Source organism: Mobula hypostoma, chromosome 12, assembly GCF_963921235.1.
Source record: "Mobula hypostoma chromosome 12, sMobHyp1.1, whole genome shotgun sequence".
NCBI lineage: Eukaryota > Metazoa > Chordata > Chondrichthyes > Myliobatiformes > Myliobatidae > Mobula > Mobula hypostoma.
In genome coordinates, this window is record NC_086108.1 from 79,977,319 (window position 1) to 79,993,491 (window position 16,173).

Genomic DNA, 16,173 nt, shown 5'->3' on the forward strand with positions numbered 1-16,173 from the left:
TCTCAGGAGTCAAATCGTATGTTTTATAAGGGGCGACAAGTTAAAAGGGGAAAAGCTGCATGCAAAATTTGGTTTCCATAATTGCCTTTCAAGTCTATAAAATAATTCAATGTCGATGACATCCTAAGTCAAGTGGTCCTGATCCCATCCTTACAAAATTCTATTTTTTTTATTTTATTGCAAAATGTTCTGATCAGTTCATCACACTTCAGAAGCCAAACTCTACTCTGCCACACTTCTAAAGAAGAGCTACACTGTTGTTCAGCAGACTGCTAAGCCCCTCTGTGGCTGACATCTGCAGGTAGCAAGAGAGAAGGTGCAGGTAAATTCAAAGAAGCATGTAACACCTGGAGCAAAGGAATTTACAGCCCTTAATCCACCCTCATCCAGTCTGCCCGGACCCCTCCCATGCCCCTCTGCCACTTTCCAACTCAAACATTTTGCAAACTTCTTTGAGAATGTTCAACCGAGGTATTAAGCGATGCATTCTCCAGCCACTTTACATGATTCACTTACCTGTAAGGAAAATGCACGAAGTGCGGGGATGGGAATCAGAGCAGCCATCGAGAAAGCAATCATGTTATTAATGGATGTGAGAGCAACACTGGTTCCAGTCCTTCTCAGACATTCACCTGTTCTGTCCTTTAGCACAAAACCAAACATAGTAAATGGCTATGGAAATAATTCACATTACCAAGGTCAATTGTGGGTATAACTGAGCAAGGCAAACAAAGGTATCATTGCATACCAACTCAAACATGATTTTTATTATAACCGGTCTCAAACTTAACCAAATCATCATTAATGATAGAAGTTTATCCACCTGAATTGATAACTTTCTCTCTACCTTTGCTGTCTGTCTTGCCACTTCTAATTTATACTATGGATTTTCCATTTCCAGAAGAAAGTCTCTGTTGGTTTTCTGTTGGCTGTGGAATCCACTACCAATCCCTGTGTGAGCTACCTTATTTCTCTATGATTAAACCGTTGGTGGGAACACACATTTTGTGTACTCAGCACATTTATATTAAAATTGCATGGAAAGGCATGCATCAAAAATTGACGGTGCTAACATTTTGCCAAAAGTAGCTTAAAAGGAGCTCTTGACTACTTGTGATGGATTGTGAGTTATCAAACTAATTCAAACTTATTGACAAAGAAGCACGTTCTATCAGGTTGGTGGAAGTTTCTTTTGTAATCTTCCCCTGATTATTTCAGTGTAGTAATTAGAAAGAAGTAGCCATTGGATTCTAGTTTTAAGTAGAAATTAGTCTTTACCTTGAAAGGAATGTTCTTATTTTGACCTGTCTCAGTGAATGCATGAGCCAAGAGAAACATGTCATCAACACCAATACCCAGGGCCAGAAATGGTAGTACCTAGTTTCAGGAGATATAAAGAAATTATTAATATTTGAAATTTGCTATTACAGTCAAAGCCTATACCACGCCAAATTCACAGGCAAAAGCCATTGATTTTTCTCTACTGCCTCAATTCCAGTATATTCCATTGAGAAATATTCAATTGCGGGGAAGGAGTAGACTTGTAGATCAGAATTAAGTACCTGAGTTGTTGCAGCATTGAACGAGATGCCCAGAAGGGAGCACAGCCCCAGTCCTGAAGCTACTGACAATGCCACCAACAGGACTCCAGCTAGACCCACAGCTCCTTGGGATTTGGAGCAGTCCCACCTCAGCATGGTCACGCAAGCATATGCCAACTAATGGGAATTAAAGAAAAAAAAATATTTATCAACATATATCAATACAGTAGAAATAGAAACAGAAAATTTCTGTTTCTTTTGTTAAGAATTTGCATTGAGAGGCAACCGAAAATGATGTTAACTCGAAACAGAAATATTGAAGATAGAAACAGACTCACCATTAGCAAGTACCCTCCAGCGACACGGAGGGCACTGACATCAGAAAAAGATTTCATGATGTCATTGAGGGTGGTGGTGGAAAAGGCATGGATATTTTGTGTGGAGTTCTGAGGCAGGGACTGGTGAGCCACCTACAACAAGAAGAAATATAATTTTTAAAAAAACATTAACATTACTGGCTCACTGGAAATGTACATTCAAAAGTATGACGCATATATTTTCAGGTCTTCAGCATCAGAATGAGATTCAGGTATATTATCACTGACATATATTGAGAAATTTGTAGTTTTGTGGAAAAAGTACGGGACGAAGACTAACAATTCCTGAGTTACAATGAATAAATAAACAAACAGTGCAGACTAGGGATGGTGGGGATCATTCAGAAATCCAATGGCAGAGGCGAAAAAGCTGCTCCTAAAAAGATTGAGTGTGCATCTTTAGGCTCAGTCTAGGATTCCCTAGTAAAAATATGCAACTGATCTGATGAAGCATACAGGGTTAGATTTGGTTTCTACCCTGTGGTGAATTGTTTGACCTAAACTAAGAAAATAGTTGATATTTTACAATTGATTTCAAAGGACACAAACAAAATGCTGGAGGAGCTCAGCAGGCCAGGCGGTATCTATGGAAAAAAGTACAGTCGACATTTTGGGCCGAGACCCTGAGGCCTGAAACATCGACTGTACTTTTCTCCATAGATGCTATCTGCCCTGCTGAGTTCTTCAAGCATCTTGTGTGTGTTGCTTGGATTTCCAGCATCTGCAGACTTTCACTTGTTTGTGATCGATTTCAACAATCTCAGTTTGAAAAAGGGAGAACAAAAATAAATCACTATGAGTTCACGTGTCACTGTGTGGAGAATAATTGAGGACAAAGCTAACACTGTTTCCCCGAAAGGAGGAACTGCCAATATTTTTTTACTTGGGTCCTGAAGACCCAAAGCCCATTCGTGGCATCCTTACTAATTGTCGTGACAGCTTAAACAAACCATGAATCACACTACTCTAAATGACCCAATAACCCACTGGGCATTAAATTCACCAGTAAAATGTAACAGGAAACCATTCTTATTGGATACAAATGATAACTCCTAGGTTAAAATGAATAAATTGTGAAAGGAGGCAGACTCTAAAACATGCCCAAACAACAATTATTTTAAAGAATTAATGTTGTTGACCTACTTGGTCACAAATATGAGCTTGAAATCACACTACTGAAGCATTTGCTACTAAACAACAGATAAGTATATTCCTATATTTTATTTGCGTAATGTTTAAAAAAATAGAATCTGATACTAGGTAACCTTGAGGACAAATATTCATAATTCCATCATTTACAGTAAATAGCCCTAGTTAAGCGAGGCATGCTGACTCATGACATTAGACTACCACTGTAGGTTATTTGTTTATCTCCTGGGTAAAAGGTGGTCAAAACTTGACAGAAGAGGCCTTCAGAGGCCAGTCTGCATGACTCAGTTCCATTGGCCTGGTGTAAGATACTACGGAGACTAATAATATAAGTAAACCATGCGAGAGTGTGGGGGTGTGGTAGGGAAGAGGATAATGCACCCAGGGGGTTGAATTTTTCACTAAAATTGACACACACATTTGTAGCAGATTTAAAGGAAAACAATATGTGAAACAATTGAATAAAGTTCAGACTGCTAACTAGTTATAAAACATGTCTGCTAATTAATTATAAAACAATGTGGAAAAAGTAACTCTTCAACAATTTAAGGCAATTTGAATATAAATCTGGAATAGTTAAATAAAAATATCAGTGTATTCTACATTCCCAAGAGATCTGTGTTGTCACAAGGGTTGAATAAATTTGAGGTACATCTTGAAGCTATCCAATTTTTCTGATTGGGTTTATTCAAATGCAAACTCTTTGTGAGTTTTTTCATACATTTTAAACATGTACGAAATACATTATTTTTTGATCCTTGACAGCTTAGAGTAATGGCTGCAGATGCCAAAGATCACTATGGTCAAAGGTCAGGTGAGATCACATGGCCTCTGGAGCACAGCAAAGGTCCCGTCATTCACCACCTAAGCTGCCACAGCCAAAGGGACTGCAACCTTGGGAATCAGTGAAACATCTTCCACATTTGCTATTCAACCCAACACAACCCAATTCCCTTTTCAGGCAAGCTTCACATTGGCCTCAGGTCTTCTTGTAATCAGCATCTGGGTGTCAGTTATCACCAAACAGCTTGTTCCCATAACTCTCCATCTGTCAGAAGCCCAGAATCCGTCTCCTTGTACACTACAGCTGCAGACTGATGAAAATCAGCCTGATAAGTAATTTCAGCATTTACAAGAACAATTCTCCCTCTCACATTGGAATGAATCCAATTGAAAATAAAGAGAAAAGTGTGTTTGTTTTCTTCATACAGTATATTTTAAAAATCCTTAGTTTTTCCCACAAAACAAAACCCTGAAATTCTCTAGGAGGCACTTAAAGTACTGAACCAAACTGCTTGCAAAATCTTGTACACTCAGTAGAAACATTTATTTTCCTAAGTGTGCTGAACACAGTGCAACTAATGGTTAAGGCCAACTCCTGGTAATCTGATGTATCTCTGATAAAAATGGACATAACTTGCAATATGCCTCATTTTATGTTGATAAAAGCCCAGGCATTAAGTATAACCTCAGAAAAATCCATATTTTGCTCAGGACCTGTTTCCTCGATGTAGTTTAAACCTCAGTCTGGCATTCATCGAACTACCGCTTACAATTTCTTCCTTTTCTCATTTTTGGGAGAACTTCCACTTAAATGCATGGACTTGTAATTGAACATGAATCTAGTGACCATGTAATACATTACCGAGATGGTTGTGTGTGTGTGTGTGTGTGTGTGTGTGTGTTCATGCATGGTGTATCATCATGTGTGTTCATGAACATGTGTGTCTGAATGCGAATGCATATCAGTGTATATATGTTCCATGATTCTATCTTCACCTGTCTTTAACATTCATACATTTTTTCCGTAAAGATTATTGAATAAGAATCAGGACTGTAAACTCAAGGCTTATTTCTGCACCTTGACATGCCTCTCAAACTTCAAAATCATTCTTGCTCTTTTTTTAAAAAACCATGCTTTTGGTCACTACCTCTAACCTCTGTTTGAGTCACTGTTCAAATCTCTTTGTAAATTACCTTGCAAAATTAATTGGCACAAATGCATGTTTATTTTTGTTGTAAGGTGGTTCTAACTAGCTAAGTGTGAGCATTAAAACTCAAACCATCCTGCTTGTAAAATTTCAGACACACATCACACCTAGCCAATTAAACTAGTGTGGAGAACTTACATTTTCAGCTTAGGTCATGTCCAGCCCTTTGGACCATAGCTTCTCAACTCAGGTTTTCCAATGTGACAGAATACCCCCAATATTGATCATGAAGAATCCAGCTGGTGATATTGAAGAGGGACCAATCATTCTTTACAATGATCTCTTTGGCTCTACTAAAAATGAAGAAGCCATGGATTTTGAATCACAGAACTTCAAATGCTTCCTCAAATTTCTGCCATGGATGGTACTGAGGCAATCAGTCTCAGAACTCCACTACGAGTTCAATTCTGTCCTGTGGTACTGTGTGTGTGTGGAGTGTGCACAGACGCATAGATTTCCACTCACGTCACAGATACATAAACACAAGAGATTCTGCAGATGCTGGAAATCCACAGCGACACACACAAAATGCTGGAGGAACTCAGCATCTACGGAAATGAATAAACAGTCAACATTTTGGACCGAGTCCCTTCATCAGGACAGAGGGTCTCGGCTCGAAACATTGTCTGTTTATTCATTTGCAGGAATCCCTCCTGACCTGCTGAGTTCCTCCAGCATTTTGTGAGCATTGTTCACAGAAGCATGCTGGTTAGTAAGCAAATAGTTACAATAAACTGCGTCTAGTGTCAAAGGTAACGGGGAATTAAGGACGGGAATGTGATTGATGGAATTTTTCTGAGAACCAGCATTGACTCAAGGCCCTACATCTACTCAGCAGGACTGAGGGAAAACTTTGTCCTTCTCACCCTGAACCCAGTTTAGTTTCACTGTGGATCTCTGCCGTTTAACAGATCACTCCTAAATTCTCTCTCCATTCAACTTGCCAAGAATTTTAATATATAAAATGAATTTCTGCTCACTGTCCTTTCCCAAAATGAACCACCTCATACTTCTCTGCCCTTTCTCTTTTTGTCCTCACACAATGCCTTTATTGTTTGCCAAGTCTTCAATAAGATTCCTTTGTCTTTCTTCACTGTGAAACTATTCATTTTACTGGAAAACCAAAGTCCTTCCAGCATAGGAAACAGCATCACCTCCAGCACAGTAATCTACAGCATGCTCCTGCCACCCTGCTCCGTTCCACTGCATTTCCTGTAACTCCACCATCTCTTCACCTCAATAGACATCTTCTTAATAGATCAATAACTTCAAGTTATTCTTTACAAATAACCCCTGATTTCCTTGCAAACTTATTGGTATACCTGAAATATTTTTGATATCTATTTAACCATTCTGAGTCAATTACATACGAAGCAATGGACAGGTGGTAAAAGAAATTTATCATCTAGTCCAGCAAACCCAAGTCCACAAGAGAAATGATTGAATATTTAATAAGTATCATATAAAATATAAGATTAGTCTATAGAATTAACGATGTATTGTACTTTGGTTCCTTATTATATCAACTGGTTTGGCCATCATCTAAGATATCTATATGACTGATCGAGCAACACATCAAAAGAGCGACTGCCATGATACACTATCAATCTGTGATCTATCGTGTGCTTTACACTGCCTCATCATCACTGGCGGTTTAAAAAGCTTATCAAATAACAGGTCAGATACTCCACTAATGATAGGTTCAGCATTTGCTGTTCAAAAACTTAAATTACTAGCTTTATTTGTGTCCCTTTCATAGCTGGACATAAAACTGACATTCTAAGGGCAACAGGTTTTCATGCTGCTGGTAAGTAATGTTCAAAGAGTTAATCTTTAACATCTTTTGCTGTTAACAACTTAAAGCTAGTGAAGGGCAGTAGCTAGTTCAGTGGTACTATAATTACCCATTCATGTGGTGGGCGGTGCAGATAAATAATCAATCTGTTACACTGAGCTAACTGTAGAGCAAGCCTGTAATGTACAGTTCATGCTTTATCACTGACAAAGAGCTCACCTGTTGAGCCCTTTCACCTCTTCTGCTAATACAGGTAAGTTCCTTACTTGCAGAATTAATTCATTATCCATTCCTCACATTAAATTCCATTTCATGCAAAAGAAAAGTCACATTAAAGATGGCAATTGTCAATACCTCAACAAACTTTCGTTGCCAGTTTTCCAAAATGGCTGTTGCCTTCTCCAAGTTCCAGTTGATATCGTGGATTTCATAATCATCCTTATAATGTTCATAAAGTTGCTTGGGGCTCATCAGCAGATACATGGTCTGTAAAGCTTCAGCACTTGAGTGAGGAGGAAAACATATACAATTGATTTATAAAAGAAGCACTTGAATTTTTATAGTTCCTTTTCATACAGGCTGCAAAAATCTTCTCCTGCCAGTTGAGTATTTCTGCAGGGCTGTTTTGGATTTTAATGAGGGAAGGTGTCCAAATATCATAGGATGTTTAAAATCAAGACGTCATCAGTTCAGTAAGTGTGTATTGTGCCTTTATTAATGAAATTGTTTCTACTTCAAACCCAGAATATGCTCAAAAATCAAAGGACTGCATTGCATTTGGTAAGAACACATCAGTGACATGGTGGCACTGAGCACTGGAGCTCAAACATGCCAGTTATAGAACTTTGGCATCCGGAGCTGGCCTTCATGCTCTTGGATAAAGGGGAGAAATCAGCCAGTATTGCTCGTACTGCCTCATGTGAGAACTATGCAAGTGTGGCTATCAGACGAGGGGAATGTCAGGTTCAGCTGTAAACAAGATCATGCTGGAGCCCTGAAATAAACACATTTCAGAGTCCAGACCACACAGCACCCACACAAAACAAAAACAGATTCAACGTATTAAACACAAGAGTTTCTGCAGATGCTGGAATTCCAGAGCAACACACTCAAAATGCTGGAGGAACTCAGAACTCAGCAGGTCAGGCAGCATCAATGGAAATGAATAAAAAGTCGATGTTTCAGGCAGAGACCCTTCTTCTGGACCAGAAAGGAAGGAGGAATACACCAGAAACGGTCATATTAAATTGAAGATTTGTCAGTATGAGCGATTCTGGCATTTTCTTTTTTAGAAAATCGGGCTTAGCTCCGATGCCTTTCACAGTTGAACTATTCATTGAGTAGTAGTAGTATAAAATTTGTTGCTTGTCTGATCATCGACCGTCAAGAACCTATGACTGTGAAGAAAGACATTCAGCCTTTTGTGCCTGTGCTTTGGAGGGTTGTTTGGAAGAATTTACATCAAAGTCAATGAACACAAGATAGGAAATTTCCAATTAATCTGAAATTAAATGGTGTTTGTGAAAGATGCACACAAAGCACTGCAAAAGGCCCAGAGACTTGATATAATCAATAACCATTTCTCTAACTCTACCCTGGATGGTGTAGGTCCTCATTGATGATATGGTGAGGAAGATGGACACTCTTGGAAGAGTAAACACTGCCAGTTCCTGTTACAGTAGCTCTGTAGTTGTATAGGTGACTGGTTATGTTTAATTCCAGTGTTAACATGTGAATAATGGCCACTGGGAGGAGCTAACGAAGGGTGTCAGTGTCCCAAATCTTGTTCCAGTACAGAGGAAAGAGGTGTGTAAGAAAAATTAGCAAGGAAAAACAATGAAAGAGAAGAGACTAATGAAGGGATATGGCATGTTTATCTCTATTGCTGGGGGCATTGAGTATCAGCATAGGTACGGTGTCACTGTACAAAACTTTGGTTGGGCTGCACTTGGAGTATTGCGTGCAGAAAATTGTGGATGCTTTAGAAACGGTACAGAAGGGATCTACCAGGATGTTGCCTGGATTCAAGAATATGACCTGTAAAGAGAAGTTGGACAACCTTGTCTTTTTTTTTCTCAGGAGCATCAAGAGCTGAGGAGATACCTGATGGATGTTTATAATATCATGGGAGGCAGAGATAAGGTAAGCTGTCAGATTCTTTTTCCCAGGGCAGACATGGTGAATATCAGAGGACATACACTAAAGGTGAGAGGGGGAAAGATTAAAGGAGATGTGTAGGGCAAGATTTTCTTCTTGCTGGTTTTTAAACATACAGTGTGGTTGGAGCCTGTGGTTGCCAGGGTAGGGGTGGAAGTAGATGCAGTAATGGTGTTTAAGAGGCTTTTCGATAGACACATGAATATGCAGGGATTGGAAGGATATTGACCACGTGATAAAAGGTGCCTTGTAGTTTTTTATCTGCATGAACAACACTTTCTCTGTAACGGTACACGATTCTGCATTCTGTTTTTTTGCTTTTCCCTTGTACTAGCTTTATGTGAAGAAATGATCTCTATGGATGGCATGCAAAACAAAGTTTTCACTGCACTTCAGTACACATAATACTAAACTCCTCTACACAATTTACACGTGGGTAGAAGAGATTTAGTTTAACGTGGCATTGTGTTCCGTATGGACACTGTGATCTGAAGGGCTCATTCCTGTGCTATGTTCTACAGACTTGTATCAACACCGACCTGCATAGGATTAGAAAAATATTTAGAGTAGCTTGTGTTATTTGCTCTAGAGATAGTTAAATAATATTTTCTTCGGGCCGAGATCTGACTCACTGTAATTTCTTCTTCTTGAGAAGTTTTCTACTAGTGTCTGTTTTCACTGGTCCACATGTCATTCAGTCAGAATCTCGAGTTCTCAGCCTGAAACTTTAGAGCTGGGTCAGGTGACCTATCATTGCCTTTAGCACTAGGGTTTATCTGACCATTTAAAACTCCTCCCAACACCTTAACAATACCACAATTTTATGACCCTTCATCAGGGAGATTTCACGCAAGTTTAGTCACAGGTGCAAATTCAAATCTGTGTTTTCAGCTACTGGGCAGCCTTCTGGTTGGCACCCTGACAATCAGAGCTCAGACAGTGCAACCAGGATATAATAAATCATATCACAAAGTAGTGTTTCCAGGTCTTTCATGGTCTGTTTAAAGGGACTGCACCACATCCATGGAGATTTCCCAGGTCATGTTCTGGGCACAGCACCAACTCTGTTGTAATCCCACTCATTTTACATTGATTTCAAACAGAGAGAAAAAAAAGACACAAAAATACTGGGATTGTGTAACATTCCATTCATTCTTACATGACTTAGACTGTTTCTTTTTTACAATTTGAAGTGATCTGTGTTATTTTCTCCTCTCTTTTGGTTCCTGTCTTTCCAGAGCCACACACATGCTCCCCAGGAATGACGTGGAGACAGACAGGGAGATCAGCTGCCAGCTTTCGCCACTGCCTTCGCAGGAAGGTGCAAAGCAGTAACCCTGAAAAGGACTTAATTAGTCCGGGAAAGTAGGAAGCTCTCATGATTGTAACAGCAGCTGCAACCAGTAAATGACGACCACTGACGCATTCGATGTTACCACACAACTAAAGCCACCTGTTCCTTTCCCTCTTCTCTATTAAATAAAACACGATGCTTCATTTAATCAATAACGGAAACTAAGCAATATTATGGATGATTAGAATTTGCATTACCTTAAAGGTGAAGTACTTAAACTAAAAATATCACTGTTGCTATATTTTACTTTAACCGCAGTGTGTTTTATTAAAATATTATATTAACATCCTTGCCACCTTCTGGAATATTTCTTGTGTGAAGCTAAACAAGTTAAACTGCTGAGCACATAGGCGAACTAATAGTGGAGTTTACTGCAAATACTTGGCAAGGCAGGCAGCCTTTTTGATGAAGTACAGGAACATTTTTAGGTGACTGGTTTTAAAATCATCAGTTCATGAACCCAAGACTTTGCCATCTCTCTCCGTCTACAGATGCCGCCTGAAAATTTCCAGTGCTTTCTGTTTCTATTTTCAGGATCCACATAATGAACTGAAGAAAAAAACAGTCAATGACCTGAAGCACCCAGTGTTCCTTCAGAAATATTACCTGACCTGTTAAATACCATTATTTTGTATGCAACACTGCAATATTTTGCATTATTATTTCAGTGGAGACTAGACAAATATTAGAATGTGAATCAGTTGAATTAATATGGATATAGTTATGAGATCCATTGTTCATCCAAATTAATTGCAGAGATGATAAAAGCTTTCTTAATCGCAAAGGGTAAAATTCAGCGCTCATTCTCAGTACCAGAGAGTATCTACAACACCTGCCAATGACAGAGAAAATAAATAACCTTCCTTAAACCCAATGAAGATTAATAAATGTTCTTGCTCGCAATGGAGATGCTAAAATGAGAAAGGTTTCTAGTGGAGTTGATAGTATTTTTATAAAAATCTCCTTTCCTTCAGCCCAGAAACCTTGGGAGATCTCAGAGAAACATGAGTGGATGCAACGGTATCAGGGTCCTGACCCAACCATTGAAATGACTCATTCACACAGCTTTACACCTTAGGGTTTCTGCTCTCTGCATAAGAACCAGTAGTGGAGTGAAGGTTCCTGGACTTCCAGATCCGAAATCCTTGTCACCTTAGGGGCTACCACACTTGTTCCTACACCTTTTCTCTTCTTACTACCATCCAGGTACCTAAACATCCTTTTCAGGTGAGGCAGAGATTCATATGCACCTCCTCCAACCTGCTCTACTGCATTTGGTGTTCATAATGTGGCCTCCTCTACACTGGTGAAACCAAATGTAGATGACGCAATGATTTTGCAAAGCAACTGCACTCTGTCCACAATGGCCATCGTGAGCTTCCAGTAGCACATCACTTCCTCTCACCTTTCTAATCCTACACTGACCTGTCCTCGGCCTTTTCCAAAGCCATGCTGAGGTCAAACGCATACAAGAAGAATGACACCTCATATTCCACTTGGGCAGCCGATAACTTAATGGTATTAACACTGAATTTTCCAATTTCAGATAACCCACTCCCTGTGATCTTTCCCATTCCCAAAAGTCCACTTCAGGTCTCTTTCCCTTATTTAAGTGTCTCCATTCCTCCCACTTTCATATCTAAACTTATCACCGTCCCCAACCTGGTTCCATCGACCCATGATCCCTTCTATTTCCATCTATCACCTAACAACCTCTGTATCTATCCTTCCCCCTTTTCCTCCCAGCTCCATCTACATAATTTTGTTTACTCTGCTTAGTTACATCCCATTACATTAGCCTCTTAAGAGAGAAAAAAAGAAAGAAACTTTGACCTAAACATTGGAATGAATTCAATTTTGTTCGAGACTTCAGGAAGCATAACTTATTCTCTCCCCCCAACCCCATACCTTTAACTTTTCTTTTTCTTCTTCTCTTACCTCAGCAATATGTTCTGGGAATTTTTCTTCACACCACCCAAAATCAACTCTTCTTGCCAATGCATAAACCTCTTTGAGAATCCATGGCAACCACCAGTTAACTCAGTGGAAATATTAGGAGCCTGTAACAATATAAAATCTTAAATTATTTTATTTAATAGCATCACAGTGACCTTTAAATTTGCCCAAATGCAGGTTCCACACTTCAGTGCAGTTCCTTGAGAAAAGGAGCATCAATGGTTCTCAGAAAAATAATGATCAAGTTATTAGAACCTTTACTATCAAGTTATTTTGTATAGGTTTGAGTGGACCTGTATGTCCAAAAAAGCATTTCATGTACTGGACGAACCAGACGGAAGGAACCAACTTTACATAGAACTGTTAAAACTTGGGTAGTTTGTTTCAGCAACCATACCCTTCAGAAATGAGGCTTATCATTGAAAAAGATTGATCTCAGTCATGTGTAGATTCAAACTCAATGACCTAGAATTAACTTTCGAGTAAAAGTTCATCTGGTCCAAAAATATAGCTGCCCTAATAAACAAGGAAACTGTCTGATGAACACTGGCATGCCCAAGAATGAAAATATTCCTCAACTGTGTTGACAGAAAACAATTGGGCAAACAGAGCTCTTTTACATTTAAAGATTGGGTGTTGAGGCTCGCATGAAAATTCCCATATTACTCTGAGCAAAAGGACAAGTGCTCAAATTGCTGAGGCCCAAAATTTACCTAAAGGTTAAAATATCAGAAATAAACTACCAATCAATGGGGAACTCAAAAGAAAGTTGCAGAAAATAGCAGGCGGTGGAAATCTGAAATTAAAATGGACAATGATAGATAAACTCAGGTCAGCCAGCATCTGTGGAAAGCGGAACAGAGTTCTGATTAATGATCTTCCAGCTGAAATGTTGTCTCAGGTTCTTTTCCTACAGATGAGTTCTGACCAGCTGAGCGTTTCAGCAGTTAATGAGACACATTGACAAAGGGCTTACCTCCAGTGATCTTTTGTTTCGGGCAGTCATGGGGCACTCAGAGTCATCTGGTTGTAAGCATAGCCTGTCCATGTAGGCATGTCCTACTTGTGCCTTCTCTAGCATCTCCCTGAATCCTTCCAAAGACGTAAACTGCCCCAGTTCATCCAGGAGCTGCACTGGGTCCAGGTTCATCCACTGAATATCCGGCTTTCCTCTGCTGAAGGAAATGTATATTAATTTTTTGCTGGCAAGATTTTTGTTTTCATATCTCCAGCTGATACCAATGAAATGCTGTTCTGGGTTTGTCTGTAACCAATAGCCTGTAAACCAGCCTAACGAGCTGTGCATTAACTGTATTATGATGTGGCTTGAACTCTTTTTCACTGGAGTTCGATAGAGTGGGTCATGGGCAAGTTGTTGTTGCATCCACAGCAACAGGGTGTAAGTTGAAAATCCAGTCTGGACTGGTATTTACAGTCAACTTAGATGGTTCTTATTAAAACCAGTAGATGGAGTACTGCACTAGAGGTCAGATAATAGTTAATAATTACTCATTGCAAATATATCACTATTAGTATTGCAAAAGTTTAGCAATATTCATTGTTATAAAACTAGGTTCTCCACAGGTGAAAAACACAACTACTCTCTTTAATGACCAGCTAGAGTCATAGAATACTACAGCACAGAAACAGGCCCTTTGTCTCATCCAGACACACCAAACCATTAATCTGCCTCATCCCATTGGCCTGCACCTGGACCATAGTCCGTACCCCTCCCATTCATGTACCTATCTAAATATCTTTTAAATGTTGAAATCAAACCCGCATCCACCACTTTCAATGGCAACTTGTTGCATACTCTCACCACCCACTGAGTGAAGAAGTTCCCCCGCTCCCCATGGGTTCACCCTTAACCCATGACCTCTAATTGTAGTCTCACCAAACCTCTGGAAAAATCCTGCTTGCATTTACCCTATCTATACCCCTCATAATTTTGTATACCTCTATCAATTCTCCCATCAATCTTCTACAGTCTAGGGAATAAGGTCCTAACTCATCCAACCTTTCCCTATAACTCAGATCCTCAACTCCCAGCAACATCCTTGTAAATTTTCTCCGCATTCTTTCAATCTTACTTATGTCTTGCCTGTAACCTGCCTCTCTAACCCCATTTCACTCCACTTGACTAGTAGAAAAGTGCTGAATCTTTGAGTCGGCAAGGGCAGTTTTGTACTAGAGACAACCAAAATGTCATTTATACCCAGCTGTTAAATATAAACATGATGCTCTTCAACCAACCTTAGCAAGAGAGAGTTGATGGAACACAGAGCTCTAATGACCCAAGTAAACTGCATTTCTACATGTTTGAACCATTGATTACAGAAGGTTGCTGAAATGTCTCTTAATTATAAAAGTCAGTACATTTCAAAAGTACTCTGTTGGCTGTTAAATGCTTTTGGATATCTTGTAAGGACATAAAAGGTAGCATATAAATACATTTTATAAATTTCTTTTCAACTAAGGCATAAATATTCTATAATGAGGATCCCACTCTCATGCAAACTTTATTGCTGGTTTCAGAATATGTTGCCAGATGTTATAAGAACTTTGCCAAGTTTCTTCAAAGATTCTTTGAACAACTAAAGTTGCTTTTGAAACTTTTTTCAATTTCATGAGGCAGATGCCACTTACAGAAGGAGTTTCAATATCAAGCACCTTTGTTACATGCATCCCAGTCAGAACCTCTTAAATATCTTTTCATGCTGTATCGTATTTTAATTTTATGTATTGCTTTATATGTAATGTATATCAGTGAGTGCTGGGTATGTTGGAGCAGTTGCAAAGCAAGATGATGTATGACAAAGGAATTATTACTAACCTGGTGAACCTCTGTATTTTATTTTATCTGTTGTCATTTCAACTGTGGGTGTTAATTCGTAACACCCCTACTGTCAAATTTAGCAGAAACTGTTAATGATATTCCAGTTATAGTTTCAATTAAAAAATACTACTGCCCAAAAAAATCCCCAACAAAAATAGACATTGCAGAAAGAAATACTATTGACAATCATAAATCTTGCTTACTGTTCACATTGCAGTGGGGCTACTGATGACAAGACTCCCTCTTTATGAAAGTGATAATATCTGTTTAAGTTACTGTGCATGACTTCCTCTGTCCACTACTTGTAGTGAAATCAAAAACACATGTATGAAGAATGCATGTATAACTTGGCTACAAATGATAAACAGAAGACTTTTCCTCCCCATGTCACCAAATTCTTCTGATCACTGTGTGCTTCCATTGCAAAACTCTTCTAGGGATGTTCTTAGGGGAGAAAGTAATTCTGCAGGTAACTTCTGTCAAAGGGAACTGTTTACCCTGAAAGGAGACAGCCTCCAGTCATGTTCTAAAGATTCTAATTACAAGTCATTGAAACAGTCCAATATTTCATGCAATTTCACCAAAGCTAAATATGAAATGGCCAAAAAAAATGAGGAGGCCATGAATATGAATATTCTTTAAAAAAAGTGTTTCCTTAATGTCAGTTTGTCCTCTGTTTTCAAAAAAAAATTACAAAACAGAATGGGGCAGTCTGCCAGCAAGAACTTCCAATTGACTATATTTATCCATGGAGGTACCTTCTCCTTTAAGCTTCTATCGTTGCCAGATGCAGAGTAAAAGACCATGTATTATCCCATTATGCAGGAACAAAGTGAGGGAAAGCCTGACCAGGCCGCGGTGCCCACTCACATTTCTTAACTTTGTGCAGTGAGACATGACAATTACTGGGGAACTCTAAAATGTCTTGATATTACTGGTCTTTGGCCTGTTCTGGGCCATTTTGAACTCCTGTAATGAAGGCAAGGAAAAGACTCGCTCCATATCTGTTGACAT

At 39.1% G+C, this 16,173-nt stretch overlaps 1 protein-coding gene and 1 long non-coding RNA gene across 2 annotated transcripts in view; one reads left to right on the plus strand and one right to left on the minus strand.

Moving 5' to 3' along the window:
• LOC134354945 (uncharacterized) overlaps positions 1-10,616 on the plus strand; it is a 42,847-nt gene extending 32,231 nt beyond the window's left edge. Inside the window, exons 2-3 of the long non-coding RNA XR_010019933.1 lie at positions 8,933-8,995; positions 10,249-10,616. This is a non-coding gene — a long non-coding RNA (uncharacterized LOC134354945). The remainder of the gene's footprint in view (positions 1-8,932; positions 8,996-10,248) is intronic.
• ptch2 (patched 2) overlaps positions 1-16,173 on the minus strand; it is a 112,140-nt gene that overhangs the window by 44,228 nt on the left and 51,739 nt on the right. The window contains exons 6-12 of the mRNA XM_063064464.1: positions 13,297-13,492; positions 12,303-12,424; positions 7,208-7,355; positions 1,880-2,011; positions 1,563-1,718; positions 1,279-1,377; positions 517-642 (exon numbers count right to left, since the gene is read on the minus strand). Coding sequence (XP_062920534.1) covers positions 517-642; positions 1,279-1,377; positions 1,563-1,718; positions 1,880-2,011; positions 7,208-7,355; positions 12,303-12,424; positions 13,297-13,492 — 979 coding nt within the window. The remainder of the gene's footprint in view (positions 1-516; positions 643-1,278; positions 1,378-1,562; positions 1,719-1,879; positions 2,012-7,207; positions 7,356-12,302; positions 12,425-13,296; positions 13,493-16,173) is intronic.